Source organism: Spinacia oleracea, chromosome 2, assembly GCF_020520425.1.
Source record: "Spinacia oleracea cultivar Varoflay chromosome 2, BTI_SOV_V1, whole genome shotgun sequence".
In the NCBI taxonomy this organism is placed as follows: Eukaryota; Viridiplantae; Streptophyta; class Magnoliopsida; order Caryophyllales; family Amaranthaceae; genus Spinacia; species Spinacia oleracea.
Window position 1 is genome coordinate 31,891,926 of NC_079488.1, and position 13,806 is coordinate 31,905,731.

At 34.7% G+C, this 13,806-nt stretch overlaps 1 protein-coding gene across 1 annotated transcript; it reads left to right on the forward strand.

The window, feature by feature from the left end:
• The first annotated feature begins 4,262 nt into the window (after nt 1-4,262).
• LOC110795417 (protein ANTAGONIST OF LIKE HETEROCHROMATIN PROTEIN 1-like) lies at nt 4,263-5,392 on the forward strand. Its single transcript, XM_056835804.1, has 2 exons — nt 4,263-4,586; nt 4,685-5,392. The coding sequence occupies exons 1-2, from the start codon at nt 4,263-4,265 to the stop codon at nt 5,390-5,392; spliced, it is 1,032 nt and encodes a 343-aa protein (XP_056691782.1).
• Nucleotides 5,393-13,806: the final 8,414 nt, after the last annotated feature.

Consider the following 13,806-nt stretch of genomic DNA (forward strand, 5'->3'; position numbering starts at 1 on the left):
AATATTTGCTACAATTAATCAAGGGTTCCAATAATCTACAAATTATTCGATACTTATTAATTCTAATCGAATTGTTTTAACCTTAAAGGAATGTAGACCTACTCAAGATTTTAATGACTAAAAGCTCCCACTAAAACCAAGAAATTTACATGTTTTACAAATTTTAAACATAAAATTGTATTTCCTAGTCCAACCGGAAACTTACAAATTAAAATTAAAATTTAAAGCTCATATAAAATATTATTTAAATCCTTTTATTTTATTTTATTTTCAGTTGATTAAAATTAATTAATTTGAATTTTATCAAGGTTTTAATTTTAGTAAAATAATTAGTATAAATAAATTTATAATAATTAAATTAATCAACATTAAATTCCGAGAAAAAAAAATTTAATTAAGAATTTAAATTTAATTAAAATCGTTTTCAACCGAAAAATTAAAACGAACCAACGGGCTAAGACAAAGCTAAGACAAAGCCACAGGCTTGCGCCCATGCCTCGTCGAAGCCTCGTAGTAGCAGCGCCCGTGGGCCGCGTGCACGAGTGCAGCACTCATGGCTTGCCACTGCGATGGTCGTAGCACAAGCGTCGAGCAAGCCATGCATAGCACGCAGCAAGACGAGCAAGCCACTCACTACGCGCAGCAAGCATCCCTCGTTGGGGCGAGGCATCGCTCGCTGGGCGAGGCATCGCTCGCTGGGAGAGCCAGCGCCCACTGCCCGCGCGCGGGGCCTCGGATGCTTGTTTCCTTCATCTCGCCTCTCGCTCACATGCACACAGCACACACCGCACATGAGGATAGCCCCCGCACGCGTGCCCGTGCCTTGCTCGCTGCCTAGTACCGCATAGACGACGAGCTCCCTTGCTCGTCGTCGCATGCTCGCACTATGCAACACCCCTTAAGGGTAACACTTAGCTTCCATTGCTTTCTGCGTGCAAGATTTAATTTGTGAACGATTTACAAAAAAATTAAAAATTTTATAATTAAATTTATTGACAAATTAATATCTCATATTAATTTCATAAATTTAGGCGAAAAATCGAAAATATATTATTCAAATTAATTTCCGATTATATTTATTTTCATGGATTCAAATCTAGGTCATAAAATTTTAAAAATTTTCAATTTTAACAAATTTTATGGTGGTTTTTAATCATAGGATCCTAATTAAATTGCTAAGGCTATGTTCGGTATAGCTGTTGTTTTCCGTTTTTTGATTTTTTAATCAAAAAATTGTAAATACAACTGTTCGGCATTATTGTTTAATAAAACAAGTTACTGGGCTTTTTGGCCAAACCACAACAGAAAACCTTAAACCATAAAAAGTGGTTTCCTAGGTTTCGTTTTAATTTCTCCCCTGTATTCCTCTCGCCCGCACTGCCATCTCCATTCAAGAACCTCTCTCAATCTCCGACTCACTCACCACCATCTCCATTCAAGGACCTCTCTCCATCTCCGGCTCACTCACTGTCATCATACAGGTATGGAGGTTTCTTCACCTTCTTCTTTTCTATTCATCTTGAAATCACCCCTTTCTTCTGTAATTTCATCTGACTTGCATAATGAACTGAAAAATTGGTTGATAAACTGGGTTGCCTAATTTATCCAATACTTTGGGGGTTTTTTTGAATTACTGATTGAATTGGGTGATTTTGTGTTAAATTTTTGGAATTTGTTTTCAATTTTTGCTGGATTAATTTCCATAACTGACATGGGTTTTTTATAGTTTGCGTAATTTAATCCGTTTATATTTTAATTTCTTCGAGTATGATTGATCTTTGTGTAGTAATTATAGTTCTTAATTATTCTACTTGTATTATTACTTGGTGAGACTAATACTGTTGTTCGATGATTCCTTGATGGTTGATGTGTTTTAAAAAATGACATTAAGTGACACTTGCAATGAATCTGATGATTCATAGTATTCATTAATGAAGGATATTCTATCCTTTTTTGTATGATATTAGTTGACTCTACTTGGAAATTGTCATACATATAAATCCAGGAGATGAGAAAAGCTTGCCTAGTTAGTGGGAAGATCCAATGGAAATCAAGTAATGTCAGTGAATTGTAGGAACTAGGAAGAAAACTTGTTGCATACGGAGTAGGTTTTGGACTTTTAGGCGTCTGTTGTTGAGGTTGAAGATGATCGTCTTCAATACTGATGAGATGTTACTAGGTTGCCTTCTTAGAATCCTTCGCGAGTTTATGTTTATTTAACGAGTTAATCCAGCAGAGATATCTCTAAATGACCATGTGTGGCGCACTTGTACACTCACTATTTGCTTCTAACCATGACCAATAATCCAACATTACTAGTTTGATATAACATCCCTCATTCGTGTGAGACTGTAAGGTGTACCCAAACATAGCCTAATATCCATACTTGACTTTCCTGCTATTATGCCTTGATAAGTTTGATTAAAGTAGCCATCAGAAATGGTCAACTAACAAAACAACCACCAACAATTCTGGTGATTGAATTAAACAGAAGACAATGATATGGACAACCCAACAATTCTCTTCATTTTTTTAAATTTTATTATTATTTTATTATTATTATTATTAATTATTATTAATTATGTGGTTCCTTCATAATTAATCCCAGTTTTGTCCATTAATCTAAATAGTAAAAACCAAGGTTAGTTGCTTAAACCCTTAAACATGCCCCTCCTAATTAGTGTCCCTTTCCCAAAATGGAAATTTATTAGTAGTCCCTTAGCTCATTAGCTTTTTTGGCTGCATTGTGAGACCATTTTGTTTACTATTCTTGCATTGTGAGAATAAAATATGTTTGTTTATTATATGTGTCTGACAATTACTTGTGATCATTTGATAGATGTCAATTCCAAATAATGAGATTAAGTGTGAAGATGATTGTGTTGAGATCGATTCTATTGGAGGAGTTGGGATATGGAATGAAAATATTGAATCTTACCTTATAAGCTTGATAGAAGAAGAGGTGAAAAAGGGAAATAGACCAACTACTACTCTTACCAAGCCAGCTTGGAAGACTGTCAAGCAAAACCTAAAAGAGAAGACAAAAAAGGAATACAGTCAGGAACAACTTAAGAACAAGTATAATCAATTGAGATAAAAATGGAAAGACTTTAGTAAATTGTTAGAGGAAACTGGGATTGGATACAATGCCGTGACTTATCAACTTTCTGCTGAGGATGCTGTATGGGAAAAGTTGTATAAGGTACTCGATTGTCAAAAGTTCATTACAACTCTTATGTTTTTGTGTAGGGGGCATTCTTATAACTAATCTACCTCTACTTGTTTTTTATTTGTTTTTATTTTTGCAGAAACATAAGTCTGCAAAAACTTTTAGAAAGAAAGGATGTAAGCAATTTGATAAATTATGTACAATTTTTGGTGATACAACAGCTACCGGTGCTTGTTCACACCCTTCTACAAAAATCCCTTCTGAAAGTGAGGATGAAGATGACCCAGATGCAGAAGTGGGTGATGTAGAAAAACAATGTGAAGAGGGTCCAAAAACCAAGAAAGCCAAGACTAGTATCAATCCCAAAACATTAAGGGCGAAAGTTAATACGGCAATGGCAGATGCATTAGTTGCAATGAGTGAAAATTCTAAGAAAAAACTTGAACTTCTTGAGAAAAAATATAATTTTAGTAATGAAGGTGGGCAACAATCGAAAGAGGAGGATGATTTTCTCATGGAATGCATTGATTCATTGAGTGCTCTCAAGGGAATTGATGGAGCTTCATTTGCAAAGGCAACTAAACTCATACATGATGATCCATTATGGAGGAAAATGTTCCTTCGATTCCCCGATGATAGGAAAATAGATTTTGTGCTTAACATTTAAGCGTGTTCTCTTTAGAAATGACAACTAATTCTAGTATGTTTGTCTTGTTATTTAAACTCTATTTTTATATGGTGTCTGTTAAGTGCAAACCTTATTGATAATGAACTCATGGTTGAATTGATGTTACTATTTTTTACATTGGATAAGATCTGAATAATGATAATTACAACTTTCATTATTTTATTTTTTTGGTACGAGGTGATTCTAAGAACTTCACTTATATGTTTTGCTTGTAAAGTTGCAGATGGATATGGATTTGGATATTGAAGTACTTTTATCAGATTCGGATGAGGAGGACTTTCAACAGTTAATGACAATCTATATTAACTTGAAAACAATGGGTTTCTTAAAAAGAAACCCCGCCCTCAAAGAATTTCAAAGTTAACAGGTCACCAATATGTTCTAGAGCTTCTTAATGGACATCCAATGACTTGTTTCGAGTTACTTCGTATGACTCCACAAATATTTATTAGCTCGTGTGAAGAGTTAAAGAAAAGGGAGAAGTTGAAAGACTCTAAATTCATATCTGTTTTGGAACAAGTTGCAATGTTTCTACTTATTATTTCTCATAATTCAAGGCAAAGACTTGTAGCTGATAGATTTCAACATTCCTTAGACACCGTTCATCATCATTTTCGGACGGTCTTGTATGCCATATGTTCTTTATCGAAGCATTTGATTATTCCTCCATCATTTGAAGATACTCCTCCAGAGATTAAAAATAATCCAAGATATTATCCTATATTCAAGGTAATTTTTTTTAATCTTTATTTATTCCTTTAAAATATTATCCAAATTTATTAAATGCATAAATGTGTTAAATTTTTCATTTTAAAACTTTTATATAGAATTGCATAGGAGCAATTGATGGAACTCATGTATCAGCACGTGTGCCACTAGAACAACAAATTCCATATCGTGGAAAAAAAATTGAGCCTACAATGAACGTAATGTGTGCTTGCTCATTTGACATGAAATTCACATTTGTGATGGCTGGATGGGAGGGAACGGAAAATGATTTAAGAATTTTTTGGGAAACGATTACAAATATAGAACAGACTAAGTTTACTATGCCTCCTGTGAGAAAATATTACCTTATTGACTCAGGATACACAAATATGCCCGGATTTGTTTCACCGTATCGTGAAGAACGATATCATTTGCGTGACTATAGGGGAGCAACGAAACCACAAGGCCCAGAAGAGATATTTAATTATACACATTCTTCACTGCGCAATGTGATTGAAAGATGTTTTGGAGTGTTGAAAGCTAGATTCCCCATTCTCAGAGATATTCCTCCGTATGATTTGAAAAGACAAAAGTACATAGTTGTGTCCTGCTGTGTTACTCACAATTTCATAAAAATGTGCAAGGATGGAGATCCCTTGTTTATACATTATGCGGATGAAAATGTCGAACTTGAAGATGATGAAACCACACCCAATGAATCTGAAGAACTAGTGACTCCTAGTGTTAGTCAAAGTGAACTTCGTCGAATGGCTAAGTTTCGAGACCGTCTAGCAAAACGATTATGGGATAGACAAAATCCACAATAAGAGACGACGTTGAGAGAATAACGGTACATCATATATGACTTTTTTGCTTTGGTAGTGTTAATTTTTTGTAGTTTTTTTCATTTGATTTATTTAATGACTTTAAAGATGACCCATCAATTATTTGTATTACCAATGTTGAAATATATGCGTTTATTTTCTTGAGAGCTTGTTGAGTGTGACTTAATTTCGGTGCTCGATTTTTTTTCTACTACTACTGCTATCAATGTGCTTGGAATCTTGGATGTAAAAGAATAACAATTGCACCAATAATAATAATAATGATAATAATAATAATAATGATAATAATAATAATAATAATAAATTAAAAAATTAAAAAACTAAAAAGAAAATAACAAAACAAAAGATAAGAAACGTCTCACGTAAGTTAGAGTAATAACAATAATAACAAGACAATACACGTGAATTGTAAGTTTCTAGTAATTGAAAACCAAAAAAAAAATCAGTTTTGAGAAAATAGAAAACTAAAACTAAAATCAGTTTTCTGTTTTTAAAAAAAACGAAAAAAGAAAACTTACAATAATGCCGAACAGACCCTAATTAATTATGAAAATCAAAACAAATTCTAAATTATTCGAATTTCAACAAATTAATTATAATTACAAATTAGGTTGTATAATTAACAAGATTAGGCTTTAAAATTGTTAAACATATACAGTAGGTCAATCATAGATTCAAGATTTACATACAAGATTCGCAAATATTTAATTTAACATCATAAAAATTATAAATTTTGCGTTCGAAAAACTAAAACCTCCGAAAAGTCATAGTTAGGCTTCGAATTTGGGAATTCTAGGTTCGGCGACAAATCTATGATTTTTGTCAAAAATTTAAAATGTCGTTTACATGCGAAACTCACTATAAAATATACGATTCTGACCATTATTGACAAAACTGCAGAAAATCCTGCGAACATATAATCAAATAATCGCACGCATTTGCAATTAATTACATACAACGAAATTAATCACCCCTTTAATTCATTGCAAATTTATAAAATTTAACCATGTTAACTATAATTGATTATGGAATTAATTAGAGGCTCGTGATACCACTGTTAGGTTATGACAAATATAAAACATATATTTCATGCGGAAAAACCATAAAGCCAAGAATCCAAATTAATTGCCACATAGTCAATTAGCATAATTTAGGATACATACATGCGATGCGTGCCTTCCCTAGCTGCTCCCGAACCGAACAAGAACAAGTTTAGGACTCCAAATGTCGCCCCTCCGTGGATAGTCCACAGCACGTTCGGATCCGCCTTAGATTCAACCAACTAGGATATTCTCTAAGGTATTATGTTTATTCGAAAGCTTAGTTATTAATTTAGACAAATTATTAAATTCCCACTTAAACTTAAACTATATGAATACTTATTGAATTGTTGTATATAAATTGTGATTATGAACCACATATTTATAGGGTGGAAATAACGGACTTAGATTTCTACTAGGATTCAAATAACTAAATCCATTAGGATTCTAGTTAAATTAATCCATTAGAATTTAATGTTTAATCAAACACCTAAGTGTTTCAGATTTAACAAAATATTCAAATCGAGTAGAATTAGGAAAACGAGTTTAAGTAATCCTAAACGACCAAGGAGTTGGTCTTACGTAGCATAGCAGCCACGCAGCCCACAAGGGGCGTTGGTGCGCGGCTCGGCCCAAGGCAGGGCGCTGGCAGCACACGGCCTATCGTGGGACTGCTGCGGAGCCTTAATTTGCTTGCTTGCTGCGTTGGGCCTGCTGCTCGCTTTTTGCGCGCGGACTTTGCTAGGCGCGGGCCTGACTTCGTGCTGGGCCTTGCGTCTAGCAAGCTCGTCCGACGACCGTTTCGTACGTCGCGCTTCCAATTCGTTTTCCGATTCCGGAATTCATTTCCGATTCGAACAATATTTCATATTTCCGATTTCGGAATTTATTTCCGATTCAAACAAATATTTAATATCTCCGATTCCGGAATTTATTTCCGATTCCGACAATATTTCCGATTCCAGTAATATTTTCGTTTCCGGCAATATTTCCGATTCCGGCAATATTTTTACTTCCGATACGTACCATGTTTCCGTTTCCGGCAACATCTACGACTTGGATAATATTTATATTTCCGTTACAATCCATATTTCTGTTTCCGGCAATATCATCATTTCCGGAGTATTCATATTTTGCCTTTTGACGATTTCAGTTCCCACTTGTTTCAAAATATTCATAAATATAGTATTTAATTTACTTAAATACTTGATCCGTTCACGTACTATTTGTGTGACCCTACGGGTTCAGTCAAGAGTAAGTTGTGGATTAATATTACTAATTCAACTTGAACTGAAGCGGCCTCTAGCTAGGCATTCAGCTCACTTGATCTCACTGAATTATTAACTTGTTTAATTAATTAATACTGAACCGCATTTATTAAACTTAGCATTGAATGCATACTTGGACTAAGGGCATTATTTCCTTCAATTTTAATCTAGATGATTAATTTAGTAAGTGGGTATTGCCTTTAATTAGTCAAAGTAGTTATTTCAATCGTGTGTTAGTGGGTAAGTAAAGTAGGTGGTGGTTAGCTTATTTGTAGTTATATTAGTTTGGTACAACTTTTATATAAAGGTTGTTTGATGTAAACTTAAGTATTGGCATAAAGTAATTAATTATCTTCTCTCCATTATTTAAAGCTTAGTGCTTGCTTTCCCCAACATATACAATGTAAAACTTAAATGGATAAAGGGTACTTAGCTTAGAGATAAAAAAATGAGCATAGGAAACAGGCATCAGTTCCGGATGGTCTGCCCATTAGCTTTAGATAGTCTGCCAGTGCCGTGTACTTTGAGTTGTCTGACATTAGCTTCAGGTCGTCTGGGTCATAATTTTTGCTCGTTTGAGTGGCTGACGTCTTGAGGGCAGATTGCTACCAACATAATGGTTTGATAATTAGCATGGCTGAATTTATTTCCAGTAGCAATTATTAAAGGTTTTAAGTTGATTCTCTTGCATTATACATGTGTCTTTATCTTGATTATAATTGTCAGGGATCGGTGTTGCACTTTGTTGGAGGCATTTGTCTCCACAATCTTTATTTTTGCTTAAATAAAGCTTGTACGGTCTGTGCTGAAGGAGCCAGAAAAGCTATTTGTGCATATCTGAAAGTGTGGCGAATGTCTGCTTCATGGAATAAGTATCCCTTCAGAAACTTTCTTCCAACTTGGGATGCAATTAAATTGCTATTTCTAACTTGTAATTTGTGTCTGACAAGTTGAATGACATATCTCATCATATACCCAGACACCAACTAGGCTTATAACATTTAGCCGCTTCGCTTGCATATCGGTCTGCTAGATCAAAGATTTGAGGTAATGTATCACTTTTTGCCTTAGAATATTCTTTCTTTGGCATTGGTCTGCGTTGTTTTTGGGAAAATTTTATCATACCCAGACTATCTATGCATCTATTGGATTTGATTGTCCTGCAAAGTACCATTTTTTACCTTCGAATATATTCTTTCTTTGGCATTGGTATGACTTTGTTTTGGGGAATTTTTATCAGACCCAGACCATCTATAAGTCCAATGGCTTTGACTTCCCTGCTACGTACCACGTTTTGCCTTAGAATATTCTTTCTTTGGCATTTGCCTGCGTTGTTTTTGGAATTTTTTTATCATACCAAGACTATCTATGCGTCTGTTGGGTTTGATTTTCCTACAACGTACCATTTTTTGCCTTAGAATATTCTTTCTTTGGCATTGGTGTAACTTTGTTTTGGGGAGTTTATATCAGACCCAGAACATCTATGAGTCTGTTGAGTTTGACTTCCCTGCAATTTTTTTTCCTTAGAATATTCTTTCTTCGGCATTGGTCTGCGTTGTTTTTTGGAATTTTTTTTTATCAAACCCATACTATCTATGCGTCTGTTGGGTTTGATTTTCCTGCAAAGTACCATTGTTTTTTCATTAGAATATTCTTTCTTTGGCATGGTTATAGTCTAGGCCCATAATGTATATGAGTCTGCTTTAGCTCATTGTTACAGAGTGCATTGGTAGGAACACACGAAGCAAACGGAAGACATTTGTTTTGTAATGGTAGAAACTTGCATGTGACAAATAGTTGCTATATTTTTGAGTAAGGTCTGCCTCGTAGGTCAGACAATTTTTATTGAGGATTTTTTTGTCTTTTTTGGCTCAACAAGGGTCTGCTTTTCTTCATAGCAGTGGAGCTGGTAGAACCAGTGCCTGCTTCTCTTCCTATGGCATTTTCGTAGGACAAGTGCATTTGAAATTTCGTGGCTCTTTGTGTGCTATCTTCAGCTCTCGATCTCCGAATTTTATATGGTGTTCAAGTGGGATTATGTATTTCCAAGAGACCCAAAGTGACTTATTGACAAATAGCGTTCAAACTCTGTTATTCTCATTAATGAACTCCGTATATATATACACATATATATATATATATATATACATATATATATGTATATATATATATATATATATATATATATATATATATATATATATATATATATATATATATACATATACATATATATATACATTACATTGGGAATGCTATTCTCGGTAATTCCGTATATCTAGAATATTACAATATTAACAACATATATTATCGTATACTCTGTATATACTATCGTAACATCCCCCCTCAAGGTGGAGCGTGAAGATCCCGAATTCCAATATTGTTAGAAAAAAAACTCAAATTGCACCTTCCCCAATGCTTTGGTGAAAATATCCGCTAACTGTACCTTCGTTGATACATACGAAGGACAAATGATCCCCTCCTTGATTGCATCTCGAATAAAATGATAATCCGCCTCAATGTGTTTTGTTCTCTCATAAAACACTGAATTCTGTGCAATATGCAATGCAGACTAACTATCATAAAACATGCTCATACCTTGCTTGTGCTCTACTCCAAAATCATGTAGTAGTTGCTTAAACCACTTCAACTCACACGTCATAGCAGCCATCGAACGATACTCAACTTCTACAGAGGAACGAGACACAATATGTTGTTTCTTGATCTTCCAAGAACAACGGGTCACCGGACAACTTGCCCAATCCGAATCACACCAACCTTCTAACTGCAACGCACTGTCAGAACGTAGAAGTATCCCTTGACCTAGACACTTCTTCAAGTATATCACTACTCGGAGTGTCGCTTCCCAATGTTCCTCTTTCGGTGACTGCCAAATTGTGACAAACTCTATTAAATAATCATTATCTAATAGTTTTAAGATTTAATCATATTTCCAATCCCGATTGCTTTAGGATTCCCGCACGAGCATTGCACGAGCATCGTACACCCGCGCAAGCCTTGCGGCCCACGCTAGGCGCACATCGCTCGGCCCACTGCTGCTGTGCTCTTGCGCGCGCGCCCTAGGCCTTGGCTGGGCCTGGCCTTGCGCCGGGCCTGGTCGAGGCTTGGCGTGCGATGGTGCGTGTGGCTCGCTGGGCGATGGCCTGGCTTCGTGCTGGGCCTTCGTCTAGCGGGCCTCGTCCGATGCTAATTCGTACGATACGCTTCCGATTAAATTCCCGGTTCCGGAATTCATTTCCGATACGAACAATATTTAATATTTCCGATTCCGGAATTAATTTCCGTTTCGAACAAATATTTAATATTTCCGTTTCCGGAACTATTTTCCGATTCTGACAATATTTCCGTTTCCGGCAATATTTCCGATTCCGGCAATATTTCCATTTCCGATAATATTTTCCGATATGTACCATGTTTCCGTTTCCGGCAACATCTACGACTTGGATAATATTTATATTTCCGATACGATCCATATTTCCGTTTCCCGCAATATCATCGTTTGCGGAGTATTCATTTCTTGCTTGTGACGATCTTAATTAGCTCCCACTGAAACCAAGATCCGTCGATTCCGAATATCCATAGATGGAGTATTTAATGCCATTAAATACTTGATCCGTTTACGTACTATTTATGTGACCCTACGGGTTCAGTCAAGAGTAAGCTGTGGATTAATATCATTAATTCCACTTGAACTGAAGCGGCCTCTAGCTAGGCATTCAGCTCACTTGATCTCACTGAATTATTAACTTGTTAATTAATACTGAACCACATTTATTAGAGTTAACATTGAATGCATACTTGGACCAAGGGCATTATTTCCTTCACAGATATGTGGAAGACTTTCCATATGTATCTCAGAACATAGAAATTAATATTTAATTTCCCACGCAACAACTCATTGTCTTCAATCCATGTTTCCATTTCAAAACATGATGCACTATAGCTCGTCCTTGCAAATGGTTAACTCCAAAGGGATTTTGCTTGATCCTTTGCCAGTGTTTATGCGTGTAGCATCAATATTTAGCATATCTTTATTTTCTTGAATCAAGAACTATTCATATGTACCTTTTCAAGTACCATAAGTTTTTCTTGATCTCAATGTAGTTGATCTTCAGTTAGATCAATAGAGATTGGTATATGTTCGTCATGCCTAAAGCCATACGATACATTTTTGGGCGATCCTCATATTATATCATACATGATAAATTCTTTTGCAGAATTATTCTCAATTGAATTCTATTCATGTAACTTTAGCTACCAATTTCAGCTAAATTGGTAGTGAATCCAGCTAAATTCTTTGACATATAATATAGGTTAAGAATCGCATTTAGATCTTTTGATGTTTAACTTAGTAAATGCTTATACATAGTTCAAACATTCTTTACTTAGATTTATTCATATGGGTCGAATATCTCTAAAGGAGTATTTCGTGTTTGATTTAGTAAATTCCATTATTTAATCTAAAACGATATCATAAGATCTTTGTAAATAGATCTTAATACACAGTATGTACTAAGTTTCGCCTTGGTCCATCATTGATGAATAATTTCAAATCTAAGTAATTAGCATTTGAATGTCATTTCACAAGGAGATATGTGTGTGATACACATAGGACCAATTAAGTTTTATGTACTCCCACTAAACTTCTTATACATCTATAAGAATCATGTACATTTTATGAAACTAAAATATTTATTAGCTTCACTAAAATACGGTTCCAATTCCCAATTGCTTGCTTAAATCCATACCCGAATTTCATAAGCTAGCATTCATTTCAAGCATTATTTGGATCCACAAATCCTATAACATGTCATGTACATAGTTTATTCCAACATTTGATTTAGGAATACATTTTGTCATCCAATTGCTATATGTACCAATATGCAATCATTGCTTGAATTACAAACTTGAGTATTACGATTATGCATGAGGTTTCAACATAATCCACGTCGTGAATTTGCTTGTAACCTTTAGCAACTAATCTAGCTTTGTGTGAAGACACAATTTCACGTTCGATGGTTTTTATCCTTAAAACAAACTTGCAACCAATAGTTGTAAAAAATTCTTGCAAATCAACAAAATTTCAATTTTGTCATCAAAACATTGGTTATGTTTTATGGACTTTAACCATCTAAAACATTGAGTCTATTTATGGCCTCTAACCATTTTAGGGAATCTGGGTTTCGTCATAGCTTTCTTACAGGTCACAAACTCATTAATCTACATGATAATAGTTTGACTGCAAGTTGTAGGTTTCTTCACTATCTAATAGAAGAATCTCATAGCTTCAGTGACCTGGACTCCATGTTTCTTCACTATATAATAGAAGAATCTCATAGTTTCAGTGACTTGAACTCTATGCCTTACTTGGGTAAAGAACATCAAACAATAGAATATTAATAGCCACTCTAGAAAGTCCTTTGAATATTTTGTTCTCCTTGAAGCACTTGTAAAGTCTTCAAACAGATCTCTATTCTTTAAAGCCACTTCTAAAGTCCTTTAAAGAATAAGGATTCAGATTTTCTAAAGAACTTCGAAAAGCCTCTGGATTGTCCGTTTATGTTTGTTGTTCACCTCGAAGACTTCCGAGGTCTATTTTCTCCCACTTGTCATTTTGGAAATGAATCTCCAAAAGGACACTATTTCTAGCAAATAAACATTATGTTCTCAAAAATTCGTGGTAGAAGTAATACCCTTGTGTCTCATTTGAATAAATCACAATGAAACATATATCTATACTTGGGCCTTAGTTTGTCGAATAATAAACTCTAAGCTCCCACTGAGTTTAGAAACCCTTTAGATATATATTATGAAAAGATATTCTAAAATTTATTTTCAATAGCTTTGACGAATTTGGTTTAGTTTGCTGGTAGTTGAGCATTTTGTTTTAGAAATTATAGGAATAGTCTTTATGATTCATCATTGATAGAATCAAGTACTAATTGACTTTGATCATTCCAACTTAAATATGCCATTTCTTGTGGAGCTAGATCGTGAAATTACAACACACAATCATTTATGATAATTTTTGGTCTTAAAGTAATTATCGTCACACTACAACAAAAAC